At 42.7% G+C, this 19,633-nt stretch overlaps 1 protein-coding gene across 3 annotated transcripts in view; it reads left to right on the top strand.

Moving 5' to 3' along the window:
- Positions 1 to 19,633, top strand: part of atp10a (ATPase phospholipid transporting 10A) — a 351,086-nt gene that overhangs the window by 313,906 nt on the left and 17,547 nt on the right. For all 3 annotated transcript variants that reach the window (XM_059646782.1, XM_059646783.1, XM_048533506.2), the window contains 4 exons: positions 3,903 to 4,029; positions 12,060 to 12,244; positions 14,612 to 14,942; positions 16,317 to 16,393. In XM_059646782.1, the coding sequence (XP_059502765.1) occupies positions 3,903 to 4,029; positions 12,060 to 12,244; positions 14,612 to 14,942; positions 16,317 to 16,393 (720 nt within the window). The remainder of the gene's footprint in view (positions 1 to 3,902; positions 4,030 to 12,059; positions 12,245 to 14,611; positions 14,943 to 16,316; positions 16,394 to 19,633) is intronic.

The raw sequence follows: 19,633 nt of genomic DNA, 5'->3' as shown, positions 1-19,633 counted from the left end.
GGTACCTGAGTTTGTTTTTGTTTGTGTATTGGGTCCTATCTGTGCAAAACGAGGAGAAGAATGAATTCAACTTCCATTGCCAAACTCTCGCTCTCCCCACAATTTGCAAATATCTCTGTTGTGCCTCAGCCCCAGGGACCACAGCAGGTCCATAAGGCAACTCATCAACCCCCCTTCAGGGTAATTAGGGTAAGGCAGTAAGTACTGGTCTTGGTAGCGATACCCACATTGCAAGTTTGACTAAAAATAATTCTGAGTTTGTTCCTGAAATAACTCCACAGAGGCCAGTATCCCATCACCTTTATCTTCACGTGGAGAGTCCTTGACACTGATCCAGCTCCCTCAAGAGCCAGCTCTCAGAGTGAACAGAACCTCTGACACTCCTGTTTATGTCTGTCAGCCAGAGCTCCCAGATTGGGGCTGTTAATCTAGTCCAATCAGTGAACTCATATTTTATGAGATCTGCCTGACTGACCTCGTTACAAACATGATAAAGTATAGTCACCGTTTTTTTTTGCAGGAAATAGGGCAGACAGTTTGCACACAGCAATGACCCTCGGGGTAGAAGTAAAGTTTCCATAATCGCACAAGACGATGGGGCTGCTCTGCATTAGCGCAAGGCAGTGACGACTGGTAAAGAATTTAACCTGAGGGGCATTTGCCTCAGACGAGGGGCAAGGTGAAGACGGCTGGATTTCATGGTGACTTCAGCTGGTGCAGGAATTGATCCCACACTCTGGGCATCACTCTGCATGGCAAACCAGGTTCACCATCCGCCCAACTGAGCTAATGGACCCACATCCTGCATTGAGTCAATCTGTCTTCCTCATACTTGTTGACAGAGATGGTGGCACAGTGGCCCTTGGGCACCATGCTGACTCAGTGGTTAGCACTGCTTCCTCACAGCGCCAGGGACCCATGTTCAATTCCACCATCAGATGACTGTGTGGAGTTTGCACATTCTCCCCGTGTCTGTGTGGGTTTCTTCCAGGTGCTCCCGTTTCCTCCCGCAGTCCACCCACTAAATTGCCCACTGCCCAGGGATGTGCTTGCTAGGTGAATTACTAATGGGATATGCAACATTACAGGCATAGGGTGGGCTGAGGGGTGGTGTGGATCTGGGTTGGATGCTCTACAGAGAATCAGTGTGGACTTGAAGGGCCAAATGGCCTGCTGCCGCACTATAGGGATTCTGTGATGATCTGACAAATCAAGTTTGGCCAGGGCAAGAGGTGAGCTCCCCTGGTCTTCAACAAATGCAGAGTGTGAGAGAAAGGAAAATTACACCTGTGTGTTGCCTTTCATGACTGCACGGCTTTCCAGCCAATGGACGACTTTTTGAGGTGTGGTTGTTCGTAATGTTGGAAATTTGTGCACAGCAAGCTCCCACAAACAGCAATTTGATAATGACCTGCCACAACTGTACCATCTTGGAATATGGCAGCAGGATATAACCCCTTCAGTTTATTCCACACCTCACTGACATCATGTCTGGCTGGTCACTTAACTCCATGTATCTCTGTGTTTGCCCTTGTCCCTTCATACCTTTGCTTAACAAAAATTGATCCACTACAGCTTTAGAATTAACGACTGGGAAGGTGGTGGTCAATTTGTACTTTCACTAATCCAGTAATCCAGGCACCCATTCTAACGCTCTGAGGTTGTGGGTTCAGATCCAACCACAGCAATTAGTGGAATTTAAATGCCTGTTTGATGAGTCAGTGCAGATACAGTGTTTAAGTGTCTTCCCTGTTGAGAGTAACACTTCTGTGATGCAGAACTGCTCATTTCCATTTGCACCTAACTCCTTCTGTCTTACAAACATTCAGTGAACCCCCCCCCCCCCCCCCCCGCCCCGCAACACCCCGACCTCCACCGATTCCTGACACAGAGTTCAAACACCTACTGGGATGAAACTTGTTCTCCTGGACTGGCCCACAAGACGAAACATCCTCGCCATGCCAATTTTATCAGGCCCATTCAGGATTTTATGAACTTCAACCAAGTCACCCCTCACTCTCCTGAGCTCCAATGGAAACAAGCCCAAACTGTCCCCTGTCCTAATAAAACAAATCAACTAATGCTGTAACCAGTCCAGTAGACCTCTCCTGGATTACCTTGAATGCATTAACATCCTTCCTGTAAATAAAGAAACTAAAACTGCATACAGTTTCAAGATGTGGTCTTACTCTGCCCTGTAATACTCTTTTTTTTTAACAAAAACAGAAAGTGCTGGAGAAGCTCAGCAGGTCTGGCACCATCAGGAGTGGCTCAGTGGCTAGCTGTGCTGTCTCACAGCGCCAGGGGCCTGATTTCCATTCCACCCTCAGGTGATTGTCTGTCTGAGTGAAGTTTGTACTTTCTGCCATGTCTGCATGTGTTTCCTCCAGGTGCTCTGGATTCCTCCCACATCCAGAGATGCGCAGGTTAGGTGGATTGGCCATGCTAAATTGTCCCATAGTATTCAGGGATGTACAGGCTAGATGGGATAGCCATTGGAAATGCAAGGTTACAGGGATTGGATAGGGGCGTGGGTCTGGGGGGAATGCTTTTCGGAGGGTCGGTGTGGACTTGATGGGCCAAATGGATTCTAAGATCATACAGCACAGAAAGGTCCCTTCAATCCATCAAGTCTGCACTGACACACCCTCACAACTACTGACACAACCCAATTCCCTGCACATACCCCATATCCTCAGTCAAATATTTGAATGAGTACTTCAAATCAGTAGAGAACAGCAGAGTTAGAGTTTCGAGTCCGATGATCCTTCGTGATGACTTCTGAACCTGAAGCAAGAATGCCAACAACTGCAATGCGGTTGAACCAATTGAAATCTACAACTGAAGTGACTGTCCCTGGCTATCATTAAAGAAAGATATTTTCAGACTGTTTTCAGGAGCTGATCTTGCATTGCTTCAACACCTCACCAGCAACGACAGAAAGTTCCCTCAAAGTCCTGGCATAATTAGGAGCACACATATCCTGAGCCATAAAGACCGCACTGTCCTCAACCTGTCTATGTTACGAGATGTCCATCCGAATGGTGTGGAAAGACCTGAAGGAGAATTGGATCAATATTTCAGGGAGCGTGACTACAAAATGAGATTTTGGGTCTAAAAGCAGATGAACTGATTTTCTTGTGGCCTGTATCTGTTTCACTTTTCCTGTGTTAATGTTGGCATAAATCCTGTTCCCTCTCTCTTGCTATTCTCTGAAATTACAATTTATAGGAGGAATTGAACCTCTCTGTAGAGTTCTATTTCTGCACAAAGAGCACATGTAGAGCTCTAATTCACCCTGACTAAAGAATAGCCCAATGCCGGGAATGTAATCAGGGCTTACCATAATTCTAATTATTTCCAACTCTATTTATAGCAATGCCTTTACTTTTATTTAATTGCTGTGGTTTACATTTGATTGTAGTGAGTTTTAGTGATACCAGCATTCATGAGTATGTGACCTGGAAGAATCATGGAATCCCTACTGTGTGGAAGCAGACCATTCAGCCTACAACACCCTCCAAAATAAACAGCCCACCCCCTCTCAGTAACCCTGCCTTTTGCATGGCTAATCCACCTAGCCACCACATCCCTGGAGACTATGGGCAATTTAGCATGGCCAATCCCTCTAAACCACACATCTTTGGACTGTGGGTGGAAACCAGAGCACCTGGAAGAAACTGACACAGATGCAGGGAAAACATACAGATGCTGCACAGACAGTCACCTGAGGGTGGGATTGAACCCAGGTCCCTGGCGCTGTGAGGCAGCAGTGCTACCACCGAGCCACCGTGCTGCCCAAGAGCCACTGCGCCACCCTTTGATTTAGAAATAAGTCAAAACGATTTTGAAACATGATTAGCTTTTCTTCTAAACATTTGAAACTGTTGTCTTCATTTCAGGTCCTGCGTAAGGAAGAATATGCACAGTGGCTGGAAAATCATTTGGAGGCAGAGTCTTCAGTTGAAAACAGGGATGAGTTGTTATTCCAGTCAGCAGTGCACCTGGAGACTGACCTTCAGCTGTTAGGTATGGGCCAAACCTTGCGTAGTATCAAAAGCCTATGATAAGCACATCTGCGCAGTGATGTATTGGGCCTTCAGAACAAGCATTTGGTAAAGGCTGCCACGTGGTTAATCTTTGAAATTCTGTATCTCTAGAGAAATGACAAAATATGGGGCTTTTCCACCAAGGTGACTATCATTAATAGAGCTTCAGAGAAAAGGATAACCTCTAGGTAATAAATTGCACCAATTAAGTGACAGCAGATGTTTGCACAGCACACAAGAAGAAATACATTCTTAACAGTACATCCAGACCATCTGTTTTGTTGCTGTGCAGCCAGCTGTGTTCACCCTGTGCTTTCAATACTTGAGCAGTGCTGACAAGGTGGAAGTTCTCGAGGGTGAATCTCACACTTCCCAGTGTGGGAATAAGTTTACAAGTTTGTACTTGTGTGTAGTTTCAGCACATTTATGTCACTGAATTTCATTTAGGTGTGTCGACTCTGACATTTTGGCCCTATTTTTCAAAACTCTCCAATTTAAGTGCAGAATGTAACATCATATTGCTGCATTGAGCTTAAAATGTTTGCAGGAAAGGTGTTAGCGTAGCAAAATGGAGTCATTCCAGCGCAGAAGGGCTCAGTTCACCTCCTGAATTCTGAAACGTTGCTGGCTCCTTGCATCCAGTTGACAGTGAAATACGGAGTATCACGTTCACAGATCAGAGAGAATACTGATATTTGTACCTCAAAGAGATAACAGTGTTGGAAGTTGCAACATTTTTGTTGATTTTACAGAACATTTATTATGAATTTCAAGCTTCTGTTGCATTTTAGTCACTTATACCCATAGCAAGTGCATTCTAAACTTGTTTATAAATGTGTTCTAAGTTAATGTATAATTATGTGAAAAGATAATCTGGGAAAGCGCATCATAAAATTGTCTACAGTGTGGAAACAGACCCTTTGGCCCAACAAGTCCACACCGACTCTCAGAGCATCCCACCCAGACCCATCCTCCTATAACTCACCTAAACTACACATCTCTGACACTTGGAGCAATATAGCATGGCCAATCCACCGCGCCTGCACTCCTTTGGACTGTGGGAGGAAACTGGAGCACCTGGAGGAAACCCACTCAGACACGGGGAGAATGTGCAAATTCCACACAGATGGACATGTAAGGCTGGAATTGAACCCAGGTCCATGGTGATGTGAGGCAGCAGTGCTAACCGCTGTGCTACCATGCTGCCCCAAATGCCAGAGCTGTACAGTATTTGTTAATTTGCTAAACACTGTCTTGTCAAGAATCTTTCAAATTGCGCAACTGTATTTAAATATTCCTGAAAAATCATACGTTTTGAAAAAGTGATTTGCTTAGCAGTCTAGAAATCAGATTTTGACTGTGAATGAACTCAGGCTTGAGCTGTTTATTAGTGCGTATGGAAGGAAGTGAATTTATGGAAATAGTGTTTACGAAATGCATTTTAAGTTGTAATTGCTGTCCATAGGTTGAATGATGGGGGTATTTTTGTTTCACTGAATTGTTATGATCCAGAAGGTGGCCATTTGACCTGCTGTGTGAGCATCAATCCCCTGAGCATTTTAACTTATTACCAGCCCCCTGCCTTTTTCCCTGGAACCCTGCACATCGATTCCTTTGAAATCTAATTCCTTGAATGCCTCAGCTGAACTTGTCTCCATCACATTTCCTGGCAATGTATTCTGTACCACAACTACTCACTGCATGAAAAAGATTTTTCACACCCCATACTTGATTTTTTCGTAAAACACTTCAAAACTGTGCTCTCTGGTTCTTAATCCCTTTATGAATGGGAAAAGTTGCTCCATTTCTACCCATCCAGATCCCTCATGATTTTGAGAACTTTTATGTAGGAACACTTAGCCTTCTCGCTAAAGAAAATATTCAAAGTTTCTCTAATCTTTTTCGTAATTGAAGAGTCTTGTCCCATGAAATAGACTCTTCTGCACTCTCTCTAATCTGTTGATATCCTTCCTATAATCCAGCACTCAGAATTGGAAGTAATACTGCCACTGAGATCAAACCAACATCTTGTATATGTAGGAGCAAATTACAGCTGGAATCTGTACTGAAAACAAAAAAAATGCTGGAAATCAGCACTATGCCACCCCAAATGCCAGAGCTGTACAATATTTGTTAATTTGCTAAACACTGTTTTGACAAGAATCTTTCAAATTGCACAACTGTGTTTAAATATTTCTGAAAAATCATCAATTTTTTTAAAAAAGTGATTTGCTTAATAATCTAGAAGTCAAATTTTCACTGTGAATGAACTCAAGCTTGAGCTGTTTATTCAGAAATGAATTTTGGGAAATAATGGTTACAAAATACATTTTAAGATGTAATTTTCATCCATAGGTTGAATGATGAGGATAAGGAGCATCAATTGAGAGAGAGCAAGCTAACGTTTGAAGTCTAGTTGACTCTTCATCAGAACGGATGTGAAGTGTGGAGGAGGCAGCATTGATTGCAATATTTTTGGGGGGGGGTGATGGAGAGTGCTGCAGGAGGAACAATGTTGGTAGTGCTGATAATGATCACAATGTAAGAATGGCAGAACAATGATGTGTCTGACTAACAGACACGAAAGAATAGGCAGTCCTACTGGGGTAGGGCAAGGGGAGAGAGGACTTAGTGTCAGAGACTGTAACAAGTAAAGCCAAAAGAAAGGGAAGGAATGGGAGTGGCTTCACAATCTGAAGAAATTGAGGAAAGGTCACTGCACCCACATCATTAATGTTTGGCAGCAGTGGAGTAGCAGCATTTGGGGTCCTCTGCCCAGGTTGTCTTCCTCGTCTGAGTTTTTCTTAGCCTCTTTTTCCTTTTATCCCTTTCCCATCCGTCACACTTACCTGATAAAGAGAGCTATTCAGCAGGAGGTAACTTTGATGGGTTCTGGATTGGCAGCAGATATTTCAGAGGCAGTCATGACACACTCTCACTGCCATGGTGTGTGCTGGTGTAGCCTGGAGCAGGACTCCTCTCAGTGCCGTGGTGTGTGCCGGGAGGTCCGGAGTGGAACACACTCACTCAGTGCCGTGGTGTGGCCTGGGAAGTCCGGAGCCAGTCTGTGACGATGGTATGCTGTAGCAGCAGAGAAGGAAAAGTTGGATTCTGTTTCATTTTCTCTTTCATTTTATTCTGTGAATAGAGCTCCTGTATGGGCAACAGTTCACACTTTTCACTGTATTTTATACTGAACGCACATGACAAATATAAAATATAAAAATAAGGGATATTCCATAGTGCACCCTCCACTCTTCATGCCAGCTCAGTGAAGAGTTACGTACACTCAAAATGACAGCCGGACCCACTGTGACTTCTAGCATTTTTTTGTCATCTTCTATAAGTTCATCATAGCCTGCTTACTCTTATACCTATGCCCCTTGAAATGAAGTCTAGAATATTGTACATTTTATAACAGCTGTCTATCTGTCCTTCCAGCTTTAGTGATGTTTTAATGACATATCCAGGACTAGTCAGACTAGATGCAGAGAAGGTGTTTTGACTAGAACCAGGCTCAGGATAAAACATACGAGGAAGCATTCCATCACTCGAAGAGTGGTGAACCTGTGGAATTTGCTACCACAGAGGGCTGTACAGACCGAGCCATAGAATATGTTCAAGAAAGAGATTGATAGATGTTTAGATATTAAAGGGCACGGGGGAAAAGGGGAGGTTGCATTGTGATGGAGGATCAGCTGTGATTGTATTGAATGGCAAAGTAGACTTAAAGGGCCAAATGACTTGCTGCCCTTCCTGTTATTTTTCTTTCTACACATAGGTCTCTGCAGCTGTGCAACCTTTTGATTGTTACCTGTTTGTTAGTCCCTCTCTACATGTTCTTTGTATCATCATTCATCTGTTCATACTTCTCCACGTTGCTCCACATCTGTCACCTATCTGTCCCCTCCACCAACAATTCAACATTCTTTTGAAATTCTCCTCAGTTTATAATTCACCCACACCTAGTGTTTTCTGCTAACTTTGAAAATGTCCTCCCAAACCAACATTTAGATCATTTCGAGACAGAAGGAAAAACAAGGACCTCAAGACCAACCTCTGGGGAATTCCTCTCTGCAAAACTTCCTCCAGCCAAAAAATACACATTGGCCTTCACTCTGTTTGCTGTCACTCAGCCAATTTTGTATCCACACTGCTATCCTCTCTTTTATTTCATGGCCTGTAATTTTCCTCATAAGTCTATTGTGTGGAATTGTATCAAAGGCCTTTTAGCAGTCCACAGCAATAACATTATCCTTGTTAACCCTCGCTGTTATCACTTTAAGAAGTTCGACAAGTTAGTTTGTTCTGGGCCAGACCTGATGCCCTCAAAATATTTTAAAAAGGTAGCCTAGACCCTAACTTTTTCTTATTTTAAAGGCAAATGCAACATGCTATGTTCCAAATTCATTGCGACTGCCAAACTACTCAATGTCAAGCAAAACACAATTTATTCAAACGCTGCAGTTGAAATTCAACAAGAGAAAGAAGAACTTGGAATAACAACTCTATTGGAAAACTTAACAGACTAATAGACAACTGTTCCAATATAGTAACATTCCGTAAACATACTCCTTGGCAAGAAGGCACATTCAGAAATCCGATTTTCTCACACGTAATCCAGCAGCAAAGAGAGAAAGAAAGAGAGAGAATATCAAGTAAAAACTTAGGAGACATTTACTGCAACAGCAACTGATGCTGAATCTCAAAAAAACTGAAAACTATAAATCTTGGCCTGTGAGAGCTGGCCACACCCATCCAGTCTGCTTCTATTGTTACAATACTTTAATCGAAACACCAAAGCCTCACAAGCCGTTTATTCCAACTGGACAGCACAACACCTCTGTCTTAAAACGTCTCCTGAAAGAAAAAGGATAAAGTAATCTCTTCAATTCACAGCATTTCCAAAGTTAAACATGATTTTACCTTAATGAATCCATACTGACTCTTCCAAATCAATGCGGTTTATTTCTATGTGCCTATTAATTCTATCTTATAGAGCTTCCCCTGCCATCAGAGTTAAAATGACTGGTCTATAATTGCTGTGTGTACCTATACAACCGCTTTCAACAAGGACATTCTAATGATTGTAACAAGGTCAGCCTGGTGACATCACAGAATATGAGTTCTCTGAAGGGGGCTGTTAATCTGGTCCAGTCAGAGAGCTGTGACTGACAAATAAGTATAGGCATGTCAGACACCCTGTTCACTCTGAGAGCTGGCTCTGTGGGAGCTGGCTCAGTGTCAAGGACTCTCCACGTGTAAATAAAGGGGGACTCGATAAGGGAATACCTGCCTCTGTTTCAGTTGTAATGTTTACGAGTCTCCAATCCGCCAGTAGTACCTCTGAAATCAGAGGAAAGTGAAAGATTGTTGCAAGTGAGTTCTTTATTGTTTCATGGGATGTAGGCATGCTGGCAATGCCAATTTTATTTCCCATCCCTATTTGCGCTTGAGCTGAGTGGCTTGCTGGGTCATTTTAGCTCAGGGCAGTTACAAGTCAACCACATTGCTATGGATCTGTTGGCTAGATCAGGTAAAGATGCTGTGCTTCCTTCCTTGAAAGGTATTTGTAAACCTGTGGTGTTTTCGTAACAATGAACAATAGTATTGTAGTCATTGTTAGCTTATAATTCGAATGTATTATTTTGATGTTAAATCCCAGCTGCCAGAATGGGGATTAAGCCCACATCACCGGAACATTGGGCTTAAGCTGATACCTTTTTCGGTTAAGTGTTCCCCCTTTTGACAACACATCTATTTTTGCAGTAAAATCTGCATCTTTTTTAAAATATATAGTCACATGAAATGCTTATGTAATCAATCACATCTGCCACGATGGTGGTAGATGATTTGGGCAGGTTTGCATCGTTGATGTAATTTAGGAATTCCAGTAAAGGGAAAAAAAAGTCCTTTTTGAGCCCGTTAATACTTTTCAAAATAATGGAAGATGGATGAGAGTGTGGTCAAGTTCACAAGTACACACGTGAGTTTAAAGGGTGATATGCATTCTTAAACTCTTATCCTTGCAATGTGTGTCATCTGAACCACTCTGCGTCAGCCCTGAAGGTCAGCAGGTCTTTTGAGTTATGTTATGAGTGTCAACTCAGCAAAACAATTGACCTCTTAATGAGTCAGCAGTTGTGTAAAACGTCTGGTTAAAAAAAACTGAGTTCATGTCACATCTGATTCTTCAGTCTAGCTCTGCCAGTGTTTTGCACAGATCATTGTATCTGTTAACTTTTCAGCAGGACTCTGAGAGAGTTGCAGGGCTTCCCAGTAATGCACTCACTAATTCCTTCACATTTCAGCTTTCACTAGACCCTAGAATAGGCGGATTTGAAAGAAGCAAACGTAATCCCAGTGTTCAAAAAGGGAGTGGGAGGGTAATGAGAGAACTGTAGGCCATGTAGCCCAACATCAGTGGTATCTGGCGATGAAGTAATAGAACAATTAAAGTATGGACTGCAGTGGTCCAAGAAAGTAGCACACCACCACCTTACCAAGGGCAACTAAGGGCTCGCGATAAATGCTGGCCCAGCTAGCAATGCCCATGTACCACAAGTAAATTTTTTAAAAAACTATCGTAATGCAGTCAGCACATATTTATAAAAGAGATAATTGTGTTTGAATGACCTGTTAGTAACTGTAATTGGGAGGGTAGGGGAACCAATAGATGAAGTGTGTTTAGACTTTTAAAAAACATTCACAAATATGCTCTACAGGAGATTATTATGCGATATTAGGGCTTGTAGGAGTTCAGGGTAATATATCAGCATGGATCGAGGATTAGTTAAAGAACAGAAAACTGAAGCAGGAGTAAATAGAGCTAACACAGTGTGGAGCTGGCGGAACGCAGCAGGCCAGGCAGCATCAGAGGTGCGACTCCTGATGTGTTCCTAAAGCTCCACACTGTGTTATCTCTGACTCCAGAATTAGCAGTTCTTACTTTCTCTACAGGAGTAAATAGAGTTCTTTCTTGTGTGTTTTCAGTCTACAACGGTCTAGGTACAGCAAAGATTGGTACTGGGTCTTTGCTGTTTACGATATTCATGATTCACTTTGATGAAGAACACGAGTATAATGTATCCCAAGTTTGCAAATGTAATTTAAAAGCCAGTTGGCAAGGTAAGTTTTGAAGAGAGCGCAAAAGAGAATGCATAGAAATGTAGACAGGCTAAGCAAACAAGCAAAAATGTCACAGAGGATGGTATGATGAAGTGTGAAGTCATCACTTCTGAAGAAAAGTAAAAAAGCAGGATAATTTTTGAATGGTGAGAGAAAGACAAAGTGTTCTTGAGAGCAACCTCTGTGTTGTTGAACAGGAATCTCAAGGTTAGCATGCTGGTGTAGCAAGCAGTTGGGAAAGGAAGTAGTCTGTTAGCCATGATGACAAAGGAGTTGGAGTGTAAGAGTAAAGAAGTCTAAGCTGAAGTTTAGAAGACTCAGAGGTAATCTCATGGAAATATTGCTGCAATTATTAAAGGATTTAATAGCATTAATGCTAGGATCTCGGAGGACAAAGAGTTGGAGAGTTACCCTCTCAGAGTAAGAAGTCTGGGCTCAGATTATGAGAATTCTTTTGTGAGGATCTTTCAAATTCTCGTCCCCAAAGGGCTGTCAGTGTAATAATGCAAGGATTGATAGATTCTTAGATACCAAAGGAGTTGAGGAATATTGGGGACAGCAAAGTTGAAGTGGAAGATCAGTTCCGATTAGATTGAATGGCAAGGCAGGCTCGTATTGCTGCTTGTATTTCTTGTGCTTTTATGTTGGGAAAATGGCGACGTCCCTGTGGTCTTCCGCACACTGGCATGATGCCCAGTGGATACAGCTTGGGAACAAACAGAGAACTAATGTTTCAAGTCTAGTGACCCTTCTTCAAAACAGAATTGATCCCTAGTCATGTTTGGACATTTATGGATCTGTTTTGATAATTTACAGTATTAAATCTGAAACATTCCACCTCCTAGATATTGTAAGTTTTTTCATTCTCTATTATTTTTCTAGGTGCAACTGGTATTGAAGACCGTTTGCAGGATGGCGTTCCTGAAACAATCTCAAATTTACGAAAAGCTGCTTTACAGATATGGGTTCTGACCGGGGACAAACAGGAAACAGCAGTCAATATTGCTTATGCCTGCAAGCTCCTGGGTCACGATGAGGAGATTCTCACCTTGAATGCTGAATCGCAGGTGAGCACCATTTCAGCTGCAAAGTCTGCAGTCTCTGGACAGCTTTTATCCAACCGACACCGTTCACGTAACCTGAAAAGCCATGAAAGCAAACCATCCACTTATTATAAACGCTCCAGTTTTGCAGCATTGTAATTTATATCTTTAACCATTTCTTTCTGAGAGCATTCGCAATGTTTTCACCATAATCGGAGAAAAAGATTAATGGGAGAGGTGGCCATGAATATTGGAAACCTGTCCGATTCTTATTGATCCCTTCAATCCTAGCTTACAAGCCTCAGAATCTGTGGGGTGTTGGTCTAGTGAAGGCTGTAAAGTAAAGGCTGCCTGAATGCTGAGAAGGTTTTCTTTTGCAGATAGTAAGCATGATTCCTGCCTTGCAATTATTTCATTTCGAGGTTAAGATCTTGGCAGCTAAAGGTGCGAGTTTGTTTGCGAAGCAGCATTTGGATCAGTATTTGATGGGATTAAGTCTCCAGTAAACACTTCATGGAATGCTTAGTGCTCAGTAAATCAATTTGCGAGATCTAAATTTGTTGGTCTTGATGGACAGCACACATGAAGATGTGTACAGATCCACGCTGTAAACAGAAAATCAAAAAGCACTTTTTGGTTTTGAATAAGTGGAGCATTAATTACTTGCTTATAATAGAAGGGTCCGTACTTTCTCTGTCATCCTGTGGATAATCAGCGACCAAAGGCAAGACCCAAAGCGCATAAACCTGAAATTATAGTGCAACAATGAAGTGTTTTAATCTGATTCAAAATCGCAACTCCCATTGATCTTATGTAGATAACAGAAGAGTGAACAGGTAGGGTGCTATTGTAAGTTACAGCAGAAGGAACCTCCATGCGCAGGACCTAAAATATTGAGCATCTTTTCATAACAGCATTAGCCCAGGATTTCAGAATAAATAAATCTGACAAATGTTTCTTCAGCTATCTGTCACTGATCTACAAACTTCTGTGAAACCAGACGGGGAAGGCTTTGACAAATCTTGATTTTTTTTTTACTGTTGGCTCCAATATCAAAACGCATTGCAACCAAAATGTAAGGTATTGGGAATGCAAAAGAGAAATTATTCTTAAGACAGGGAATTAAAAGCAGCAGGCAAATCTGTTCTCATTGAAAAGCATCCAGTTAGCCATGTGTGGCTCTTTCACAATGTTCTATGAACAAAATGAATGAATAAAGTGAAAAGATAGTGATGCTAAATCAGGAGATGATAGCTGTTTCGTACAATTAAACTCCAAGGTAGCCTCCAAATTAAATGTGACATGAAGTTTGTAATCTATGAGATTAAACTAGTTTAAAGTGTTATTTAAAATAAAGAGGTGCTTAAAATTGTGACTGAAATCAAATAATGAGCAGTTCTTCCTGTACAGAGACCTAAGGAATCAAGTGATTTTAAGAAGTTGAAAAGATTTTTCTTCATCCAGTTGCACCTGTTTTCAGTCCCGTCTGCTGCCAAAAGTAATGGCCATGACTCAGTTCCATACAGCTGCTCTCTCGTTACAGAGGGATGCCTGGGGTTGAGTTTAATCTGAGGGTCACTACTTCTCAGGTGAGGTTGATAATGCGGGACATTCAGCTTGAACCAACACTGTTGGCGTCAGGTGGCACTCTGCATCACATACCAGCCATCCAGGCAACTGAGCTAACTGACCCCCATTTTTCCTGTTGTGGATTGCTATTGATTGTACAAACCTGCAAACATGTAGCATTTATTTATCACTGTGATAAGGGTTGGTTGCAGAGGTGGCGGACACAGATGGAAGCTAATTATATTCTCGTAATCGGTCCTTACTCAGTTGTGAAGAATGCCTAGATAGAATAAGATGATAAAGTCCATTAGAAATAGGAACAGAATAGACCCCTCAGGTCTGTTCTACCATTCAGTGGAATCGTGACTCAATCAACATTCCTCACATCCACCTTCCTGCATTTTCCCCCCAACCCCCGATTCCCCTACTGTTCAAGAATCTATTTATCTCAGTCATAAATCTACATAAGGACACTTGCCCCATAGTTCTTTGTGCGAAGAAATACCAAAGACACTCAACCCTCTGAGAGAAGAATTTCTACCTCATCTCAGTCTTAAACTGACATCCCTTTATTCTGAAACTATGCCATGTTGTGTGAGACTGTCCCATGAGGAGAAGCATCCTCTCAGCGTTTACCCTGTCAACTTTCTTAAGAATTCCAGATGTTTCAAAGAGATCACCTTTTTAAAAGAGAAGAGGACATTTCAATACTTCTGAACTCAGTACAGAAGCTGACAGATTTGGGAGAAAGGTACCCTCGTCATTATCTTTGCTGTGTGTCTGGTTATTCACTTGTCTTATCACATTAATATCTTTCAACAGGAAGCCTGTGCTGCTTTGCTGGAGCAATGCTTGAACTACATTGAATCAAAGATTCCTCAGAACAATCGGTTCAATGTGGCTCAAAATACATCAGTTCACTTTATCCCTTCAAATAGGACTTCAGTGACCTCGCCCACCCTGCGAGCCAACTTCAGCTTGGTCATCGATGGAAAGACTCTAACCTTTGCATTGGAAAAGACATTAGAGGACAAATTTCTTGCATTGGCCCAAAGTTGCCGCTCAGTGTTATGCTGTCGCTCGACGCCACTACAGAAAAGCATGGTGGTTAAACTAGTCCGAGATAAGCTAAAAGTTATGACCTTGGCAATAGGCAAGTGCACATTTATTTCCATCAGTATGCTGTTATGTATTGGGTCACTACACACTGTCTAAATGTCATTTCAAATATCTCCATTTCGAAGATCAATATATTAAAGCATGAATGAAAGAAGCTCTATTTCCAATGTATACTGAGGTTGAAATCTAATTAAGCAAGAAAGATGAATATCAAAACAGAACTTGCTGAAACCATTCAGGCAGTATCTGTGGAGAGAAACAGAGTCAATGTTTCTGCTCTGACTGCTGGAGAAACTCAGCAGGCCTGGCAGCATCTGTGGTGAGAAAGCAGAGTTAGTATTTTGAGTCCTGTGGCCCTTCTTCCCCCCTCGAGCTCTGTGTACGGAAGCACTTATTGACATTTCTCATGAATAGCATGGCTTTTCCTTTTAATTTCAGCTCTGGACTGAAGGAAATAATTTCTCCCTACTTATCTTGCCAAAACCTTTAATCATCAATTAGGCAGCCCAAAATGCTCCGTACCGAATGGAGCACAATTCTCCTCCATGCAGTCTCTTCTCGTAATATCACCCTTTTATCCCCAATATCATTTTGGATCCGATGGAAAGGATGTACATTTTCTGTTCGCAACGCAGGTCCTGTAACCTGAAGGGAGGGACAGAGCACAGAGTGTTCAGAAAGTTCCACATTTCACAGCCAAAATAATTGCATTGAAAGGGAGAGCAAAGCTGTTAACTGTATGAAGTATCCTAATAATGGGGGAGGAGATGGCCTAGTGGTATTATCGCTGGGCTGTTAATCCAAAGACCCAGATAATGTTCTGGGGACCCAGATTCAAATCCCGCCATGGCAAGATGGTGGAATTTGAATTCAGTGAATATCTAGAATTAAGAATCAGATGATGACTGTGAATCCAATGTCGATTGTTGGAAAAACCCATCTGGTTCACTAATGTCCCTTAGGGGAAGGAACCTGCCATCCTTACCTGGTCTGGCCTACACATGACTCCAAACCCACAGCAATGTGGTTGACTCTTAACTGCCCTCTGGTCAATTAGGGATGGGCAATAAATGTTGCCTTGCCAGCGACACCCTCATCCCATGAATGAATAATTTTTTTAAAAATCTTGCAGTCTGCAGAGGCCCCTTTGTGTGTAGGGGGTTAGAAATTACTAGCATTGGGCCTTTGCTAAATCCACTAGAAGTGGATTTAGAAGAAGTGAGCTGTGCTTCTGTAACAAAGAAAATCAGCTAAGTTATCCACCGATTCTGTGGTATCATTGCTTCGGTGTATTGCACTTGGTTTTCTGTTGGTGAACATGAAGTTGTCACTCAGCTTAATTGTGACTGGCTGGCACAAAGGTGGCAAGGCAACACACTATTATTGCTTGTTTCCTCATTAACTGCAGGAGATGGGGCCAATGATGTGAGCATGATCCAGGTTGCTGATGTTGGAGTGGGAATCTCTGGCCAGGAAGGGATGCAGGTAATTGTACTGTCCTCGCATTTCCTGTCGCTGTTTCCATAAATACGCAAATGATTCGATGCCATGTGTTTCGGTAGATTGATGGAGTGGCTAGGGAACCTTTGAAGGTGCCTCTGTCGATGCTGATATAAATGCCCTGCTTTAGACAGTGTGTTATAGTGTCCTTTCTCCCTGTTCTTGAATGTACTGACGCATTGTTCTGTAAACACCAGCGGTACTTCCATTACTCTGCCCCAGCGACAACTTGCATTTATATAGCATCTTCTTCAAAGCATACCTGAGGTGGGGGTTCACAGGAATACTGTAGGGGGGTGAAAATTGGCATTGAATCACATGGGATATTAAGTCAGTGACTCAAATCCAGGTGAGAGTGGTGGCTTTTATCAATGGGGATGGGGACAGAGAGGTTGTGGAACGGAGTTAAGACCTGAGGGCTGTAACAGCTAATAACACACTCACCAGCAGTCCATGTATGTGTGTAGTCTTGAGCAAAAACATGTTATTTGACAATGGGATAAGTCATAGCTAAATGTATCATCATCCATGTCACACAGTTTTCAGACTGTTTGCTCAACTCCTGCATAGCCCAGGGACAGTGAAGCCAGTTTTAACGTGCTTTCTGCTACCTTGGGTCAGGGAACCAGATCTGAAACCTGTTGGTCAATACAGTTCAAGTCCATCGGAATAGCGCATTTATCAACCATTGGCAATTTGTTAGGATGGCTGCACGTCCAATTATTTTTTATATCAGGTCAGATCTAAGTAGGCTGTGCTTCCCACAGCAACTGATGTTTATTAATTTGCCCTTCATTTCCACATTTATTTACGAAAAGATTTTCATCTGTTAGAAATAATTAAGGCACAATGTGTATACCTTGGAGTTCTTAATGCATCTACCCATTGACAGTTTAATGAATATGTCAGAACTTAAATATGATTTCATTAAGTGGCAGGAGTTCAGACTGCGTGCCATGATATTTCAGCACCAGAAAGCGACAGTGTCACTATGTGTGATAACAAAGTGTGGAGCTGGATGAACACAGCAGGCCAAGCAGCATCTTAGGAGCACAAAAGCTGACGTTTCGGGCCTAGACCCTTCATCAGAAAAGGGGGATGGGGAGAGGGTTCTGAAATAAATAGGGAGAGAGGGGGAGATGGATCGAAGATGGATAGAGGAGAAGATAGGTGGAGAGGGGACAGACAAGTTAAAGGGGCAGGGATGGAGCCTGTAGAGGTGAGTGTAGGTGGGGAGGTAGGGAGGGGATAAGTCAGTCTGGGGAGGACGGACAGGTCAAGGTGGCGGGATGAGGTTAGTAGGTAGGAAATGGAGGTGCAGCTTGAGGTGGGAGGACGGGATAGGTGAGAGGAAGAACAGGTTAGCGAGGCAGGGCCGAGCTGGGCTGGTTTTGGGATGCAGTGGGGGAAGGGGAGATTTTGAAGCTTGTGAAATCCACATTGATACCATTGGGCTGCAGGGTTCCCAAGCGGAATACCATTTTGTAACAAGTGTGGATTTTACTTGCCTAATGCCCAGCTTTTTTTTTGTGACGAGCAAATTTTTAAAACTAAATTGTCATAAATTTGAACCCAAGATCCTCCCAGTACCATTTTACAAGCAGGTCTGGACCTAAGTGATAAGAAAGTTGTGGAACTGGAAGAACACAGCAGGCCAGGCAGCATCTCAGGGGCACAAAAGCTGACATTTCGGGCCTAGGCCAGAGATCCTCTCTGATGAAGGGTCGAGGTCATGCCCAATAGCTAACAACACCCAAGGACAGTGAAGTCAATTATAACCTGCTATTTGCCACCCTGACTCAGATCAAGTTGATCCTTGAGGCAAAGGACCACATCTGGATTTTGGTCAATAGCGTTCAAGATGTTCCTGGACAATGCATTTAGCAACAATTAGCAATGGTTATACTATGTATTGGGCCTTAAGTAATCAGATTTTGGAAGAACGTGACGTGGTTTTATTGAGACAGAATTTTAGAGGGGCTTGCCAGGGTAGATGCTGAGTGGATGTTTCCCCTAGTCTGAGGCAATCGAGAGCTGGGAACACAGTTTAAAAATAACATGTCTCCCTCTAAGACAAAGAGCAGTAGAGGCTGGGTCCTTGAACAAACTCAACGCTGCGTTGTAATTTTTGATTCACCAGGGATTTAGTGGTTCTGGGGAAGCAGATAGGAAAATGAAGCTGAGGCCTAGGTCAGATCAGCCCCAATGGGATTGAATAGTGGAACAGACTCAAGGTGCAGACTGGCTTAATCCTGCTCTTGATCCTGTATGTTTTCATTCTGTATCAACTGTTGATTTGTGTTGTTAACCTGTTTCAGGTTTGTAATATTTCTGCCTTCTATATTTTAGAACTTTTCTTGTCTATAAATTTACAGCTCCCACCCTGGCAGTGTTAACTCACAAGTATGTGAAAGACTTATTCCTGCTCCTCATCATCACAATGTTGTCTTTTGGTGACAACTTGCCATGCAGAAATCGGTCCTTCCTGCCCCCACCTCTTCCCCTACACCGTCTCTGTATTTAGAAACTGTGGAACTGTCAACCAGTTATAGGTGAGCTGAGTCTCATGTACTTAAACATTAGGAGATTGTCATCTTTGACCCTTATCAAGCTTGGTGCTCCTGTCACCAAATCCATGCCCCTCCCCCAGCCACTGTCCCGGGTAGAACCAAACTTGTTTGCAGCCTTGGTATGTGCCCAAATTGCTCTGCCTCAGCGTACCTGCCACTGAAATGCTCATCAGTGTCTTCATGATCCCTCAGCTTGACTCATTTCATTCTCGCGTGGACAGTGTCTGTTAATATCTTGCAGCCCGTTACACTGCTTGACCATCATCCATATCCTTACTGACCTCTGTTGGCATTCACCCAGCTTTCCACCTCGAACCAAAATCTTAAATGCACGCCTTAAAGCAGCCATGACCTCACCTTATTTCAATAACCCCCGGCAGCCTTACCCTCTATTCCTTTCGTTTGACCTTTCATCATGCTTTGCCGTCTTCCTCCATTCCACACACTTAGCTCCCTGAGACTTCCATTTTGGAATTGCCTACTCACTGATTTTAAAAAGAAGTGGAATGCTTGATGAAAGGAAGCAAGCTTGAGGCAGAATGGGATGGACGCATTAATCTAGATTGAGCCATCATGGAAAATGATGGGCCAAATGACCTCCTTCTGTGCCGTTTTGACTCTAAACCCTGCATTCGTTTTTAGGACATTTCATTTA

Source organism: Stegostoma tigrinum, chromosome 6 (assembly GCF_030684315.1).
Source record: "Stegostoma tigrinum isolate sSteTig4 chromosome 6, sSteTig4.hap1, whole genome shotgun sequence".
NCBI classification, from domain to species: Eukaryota; Metazoa; Chordata; class Chondrichthyes; order Orectolobiformes; family Stegostomatidae; genus Stegostoma; species Stegostoma tigrinum.
This window is presented reverse-complemented; position numbering and strand designations above follow the sequence as displayed.